The sequence below is a fragment of the Callithrix jacchus genome, chromosome 6, assembly GCF_049354715.1.
Source record: "Callithrix jacchus isolate 240 chromosome 6, calJac240_pri, whole genome shotgun sequence".
NCBI classification, from domain to species: domain Eukaryota; kingdom Metazoa; phylum Chordata; class Mammalia; order Primates; family Cebidae; genus Callithrix; species Callithrix jacchus.
The window spans coordinates 59732468-59738241 of NC_133507.1; the positions used below are offsets into that span (position 1 = coordinate 59732468).

General features: G+C 42.6%; 1 protein-coding gene across 2 annotated transcripts in view; it reads right to left on the reverse strand.

Annotated features, from left to right (window-relative positions):
* The window catches only part of SSB (small RNA binding exonuclease protection factor La), a 33864-nt gene that overhangs the window by 7391 nt on the left and 20699 nt on the right, over positions 1-5774 (reverse strand). Inside the window, exons 1-2 of one of the 2 annotated variants that reach the window (XM_002749282.7) lie at positions 5671-5767; positions 3534-3608 (exon numbers count right to left, since the gene is read on the reverse strand). In XM_002749282.7, the coding sequence (XP_002749328.1) occupies positions 3534-3599 (66 nt within the window). In that variant the 5' untranslated portion in view covers positions 3600-3608; positions 5671-5767. Of the gene's footprint in view, positions 1-3533; positions 3609-5670; positions 5768-5774 lie in introns of those variants that run through there. The other variant, XM_035304582.3, reaches the window with a different exon arrangement.

The following is a 5774-nucleotide window of genomic DNA, read 5'->3' on the forward strand; positions in this document are numbered from 1 at the left end:
GTACTCCAGAGCCTGGGCAACCAAGTGAGATGCTTCCTAAAAAAAAAAGTTAAAGTAAATGTTTATTGAATATAAGCACAGAAGCACTCTCAATGCACAAGCAAAGGAAAAATCCAGGTACGACTATTTGGAATGCCAGAAGTAACAGAAAAAGTAAAAGACAAACAAATTTGTCAAGAATTCTTACAAACAGAAAAGGAGGGTAAAAAGCGAACACTCAAATAGAAAATAGGTAAAGGATATTTTATTGGCCTGGCACAGTGGCTCTCGAATGTATTCCCAGCACTTTGGGAGGCTGAGCTGGGTCAATTTCTTGAGGCCAGGAGTTTGAGAACAGACTGGCCAATGTGGTGAAACCCTGTCTCTAGTAAAAATACAGAACTCAGCCGCACATAGTGGTGCACACCTGTAATCCCAACTATGCATGTGGCTGAGGCATGACTAGCTTGAACGCGGGAGGTGGAGGTTGTAGTGAGCCGAGATCACTGCCACTGCACTCTAGCCTGAGCGCAGAGCAATACTCTGTCTCTGTCTTAAAAAAAAAAAAAAAAAAAAAGACACTTAATTTTTCAGAGATAGGGTCTTTTTTGCCCAAGCTGTAGTGCAGTGGTACAATCAGAGCTCAGTGCAGCCTGAAATTCCCAGGCTCAAATGATCCTTCCGCCTCATCCTTCCAAGTAGCTAGGACGACAGGCACATGCCACCATGCCCAGCTAATGATTTTTTTTTTAATTATTAAAAACAGGCCAGAAGCAGTGACTCACGCCTGTAATCCCAGCACTTTGGGAGGCCAAAGCAGGTGGATCACTTAAGGTCAGGAGTTCGAAACCAGCCTGGCCAACATGGTGAAACCCTGTTTCCCCTAAAAATACAAAAATTAGCCAAGGATGGTGGTGTACACCTGTAATCCCAGCCACTTGGGAGGCTGAGGCAGGAGAATCATGTGAACCTGGGAGGTGGAGGTTGCAGTGAGCCAAGATCACACCACCGCACTCTGCATTCCAGCCTGGGAGACGAGTGAAACTCTGTCTCAAAAAAGAAAAAAAAAGTATAAAAAATGTACTGTAAACTGAAAAAAACCCAACCTCATTTCATTATTAATCAAAGAAATACAATTTAAAGCAATGAGACAGCATTTTTCACCTAACAAACTGACTAAGATTAGGGAAAAAAACAAAGAATACCCAGTATTGACTTGAACACAGAGAACTAGATATGCAGGTAGATATAAACTGACAATTATCAGGTTTTTTTTTTAATGTGCATACTCCTGGAGCCAGCATAGCTCCTTCTAACAATTCTACCTTGAAGAAATCAAGAAACATGTTTACTAAGATTTATATATATTTGTCAAAGAACAATTAGAGCTAAAAAAAAAAAAAAACAAACAAATTAGATCCTACATATTAAAGAGGAGAAAGAATAAATTATTGATGACACAAAACTTCTCCACAAAAATGTATCCTATATTTAGTGGGGGTAACGGAAGGAAATAAAATCATTAGAAATGTACCACTCTGGGCTGGGCGCGGTGGCTCACACCTATAATCCCAGCACTTTGGGAGGCCAAGGCAGGTGGATCACGAGGTCAAGAGACCGAGACCATCCAGATCAACATGGTGAAACCCCGTCTCTACTAAAAATACAAAAAATTAGCTGGGTCTGGTGGGGGCGTGCCTGTAATCCCAGCTACTCAGGAGGCTGAGGCAGGAGAATTGCCTGAACCCAGGAGGCAGAGGTTGTGGTGAGCCAAGATAGCGCCATTGCACTCCAGCCTGGGTAACAAGAGCAAAACTCCATCTCAAAAAAAAAAAAAAGAAAGAAATGTACCATGTACCACTCTGGTGGGGGATGTTTGTAAAGGTGAAGGCACTATGCTTGTGTGGAGGCAGGGGATATATGAAAAATCTCTGTACCTTCCATTCAATTTTGCTGTGAAGCTAGAACTGTTGTAATGTATAAGGGCCACTAAAAAAATTAGCATGAGCATGAAGCAAATGTCAAAAGCTTTTAACCTTGATTACCTCAGAAAAGTAGGATTTGAGAGTTGGCAGGTTGTGGGAGAGATATAACCTTTTGTGTTCTAAGTATTAAACACAGAATAATAACTTCTAATTTTTCTCCCCACAATCATAAAGAAATTAATACCAAAAAAAAAGGAACATAGGACATGTTAAATGCAGAGAGATGTAGCTTTAAAAAAAAGCAGTTCTGAGAACTGCAGGAAAACCCCACACCAAACAATATGATCTGAGGGGTTCCTTAGCAAGAATGTAAGTTTAAAGATAATTTCCCATGAAACCATTATTGATACTGTAAAGGTTTTTTCTTTTTAAATGTAATAGTTTACTTGAACGAAAAATGATTTGTAAATCAGGCAGCCTCCCCAGCCAGAGTATGCTCACAAAGACTCTGAGGTTTCTTTCGATCACCCCTCCACCCCCTAAAGAGTGTCTGGCTCTGTCATCCAGGCTGGAGTGCAGTGGTATGATCACCTCTACCTCCTGGGCTCCACCAATCCTCCCACCTCGGCTTCCCAAGTAGCTGGGACTACAGGTAAACTGTTAACACACTCAGCTAATTTTTTAAATTTTTTTTGTAGAGATGGGGTCTCATCATGTTGCCTAGGCTGGTCTTTAACCCCTGGACTCAAGCCATCCTCCTGCCTCTGTGCTGCAGAGGTACAGAGATCACTTGAGGTATTATGTTAACATAAACATAACACCTAAATGTGAAAACAGATACTTTATCAAAGTTACTGGCTGGGCACAATGGCTCACACTTGTAATCCCAGCACTTTCGGAGGCCGAGGCAGGCATATCACCTGAAGTCTGGAGTTCGAGACCAAGCCTGACCAACATGGTGAAACCCCATCTGTACTAAAAATACAAAATTAGCCGGGTGTGGTGGTATGCTCCCGTAGTCCCAGCTACTCAGGAGGCTGAGGCAGAAGAATTGTTTGAACGCAGGAGGCGGAGGCTGCAGTGAGCCAAAATTGCTGTAGTGAGCCAAGATAGTGCCACTGCACTCCAGCCTGGCCAAGAGTGAGACTCTGCCTAAAGAAAAAAATATATTAAAGTTGCAATCGCTGAGAACTGTTTAGTCAGAGAAAAACTACTAGGATGACCAAAAATATAGTGTTATTTCACAGGGAAGGTACTTTACCAAGGATTTTATGTTATTTATGTGTCAGGATTTCTTCTCAGTGCTTAACATTTTATTCACTAATGTAATACTACAAACATGAGGAAGGAACTACTCTCATTTTATGAGACTATGAAACTAAAATTTTAAAAAGATAACATTAGCTTATAGTGTTAACCTTTTGAAATGTTTGTACATCTTGAGTTTCATAACCTGGCTCCACCAATATAAAACTGTACGTTATTATATGTTCATCTAAGAATCAAAGACAAGCCAAATGTTGAATATGTCCATATACTGAAATTAAATGTTCTTTCTCTATTTGTGTTGAGGTCGTCCATTTTCTTTCAAGGAACTTGTTTTTGCAGTTTATAGCACAGGAATCATACCTCAATTTGATGACAGATTTTGGTCTCCAGGGCAGCCATCTTTTCATTATCACCATTTTCAGCCATTGTGGCTATCTGTAAAATTTACCAAATTAGCATACAGTTATTTTTCATATAAAACTCAAGACTAGAATGTTTACAAAGTATTAATATCTCATTGTTTTCTTTAAATAAATCAAGAATTTCTCATTTCACAGGTTCAGTTTCTTTACTCAATTCTCAAATATCTCAACAAAGCAACACTTTGGAGTTAAATAATGACAAATATCTAAAAACTATGAAAAAAAGCTGCCCCTCTTTCAGTAAATCACTACCCCATCCTCTATAACAAGAAACTCTTTATCTTCAAGCAAGCTTTAGGGGAAAAAAAACAACTCCAATCACTGACCAACCATTTCCAGCTTCAAAAGATACTTTCAGTATATCACTGTGCATTTGTTTGGTCTCGGTTTTTTTTTTTTTTTTTTTCTTTTTTTAGACAAGAGTTTCACTCGCTCGTGTTGCCCAGGCTGGAGTGCAATGGCATGATATCCACTCACCGCAACCTCCCGCTCCCGCGTTCAGGCGATTCTCCTGCCTCAGCCTCCCGAGTGGCTGGCATTACAGGCATGCGCCATCATGCCAGACTAATTTTGTATTTTTAGTAGAGACGTGGGTTTCTGGATGTTAGTCAGGCTGGTTGCGAACTTCCCTCCTCAGGTGATCCACCCACCTCGGCCTCCCAAAGTGCTGGGATTACAGGCATGAGCCACTGAGCCCGGCATAATTTTTGTATTTTTAGTAGAAAGGGGTTTCACCATGTTGTTCAGGCTGGTCTTGAACTCCTGACCTCAAGGCGATCCACCCACCTCGGCCTCCCAAAGTGTTGAGATTACAGGCGTGAGGCACCAAGCCCTGCCTCATTTCTTTTAAAATGTAGTCACAGCTAACTTACCCAAATCTTGTTATCAGCAAGTTAGGTATCATAACTTTAAGGTGAAAAAAATCCAAACACTCCAGTTCCTTAGATACTCTATGCTAAGGAACATACGAAACAAAAATTTGAGAATGTGGTCACACTAACACGATATTAAACTGGGGAGTATGCCTACTGATTCACTAATACATTGGATAGCCAGTTTCCTGTTTCGCATTCCTGACATGCACACTGCAAGGAAAAAAGGAGGCTATGATATTGGTTTGCTAGAAATTACAAACCAAGTCTTCTAATTACAAAGTACTTGCCTCCAGGACTCTACTAAGCCACCCAGTCATCCCTATTGTACAAAAGTTATGTGAACAAACCATCGAGAATATTGCCATTAATTGACTCTAGTTATGAACTGATACAGGTACACTTCTTGGAAGCATCACCTGACACAATGCAACTGCATTCACTACCCTGGATGCACAAAGGAAGCACTTGCATCGGGGTACTGCGTGATGCACATCCCCCTAGAAAATTTACTCAGTGTTATGCATTGTCTTGTCTATCACAATCTACACTCCTAAGTTACTACCGTGATTAGGGCCACTTATAGAGCAAACCATGAGGTAAAAGAACTATTCAGTCCCTGCAAAACCTATTTGGACTACCTAATTTGGGGACTGCGTTTCATCCCTTACTTTTCCAGAATGTACGACTGGAAGTGAAATATTACCCACGTTTTGCTGTTTCACACCGAAACCTGATGTGAGCGATGAAGGCCCTAAAAAACCAAAAAGAGTGACACTGGGGTGTATCTGCAGCCCTAAGTTCTTTGGCCTCCAGTCAGTTCACAGGCTCCACAGACGTTTACCCCGTGCCCACCTTCCCAGAAACTTAAGAGATGGCCACAAGCCTTCGGTGAGACTAGAACGCGGTGGAGGTAAAAAACCGAAAGGACGCAATGGGGATGGGGCAGCCACAGTCCCGCCTCAAAGCAATCGCCGAACTGCCTGGGCACTGGCCACGTGCCGGGAACTCCAGGCTCCCGCATTCCTCGCGGGGGCTGCCTCGCCGCCTCCGGCTGCGGCCCACGAGGCGCTCGGCCTGAACGTCAGAAAAGCGAGAGGCTGACCAACGCCGCGAAAGGCAATAACGAACGGAAACGCGCCGTCGGGCATCAGCAAAGTGGGCCCTTTTGTAGCTTCTCATTAGCCACCGAGAGTTTCTCACCTTTAAGGTTCTCGTGCCACAGAGCCGCGCCACAGGCTCACAAACAGCAACAGCAACGACCCGACTCCCCAGCGCAGCCAGCCTGCCTAAAGCGCTCAAAGAAG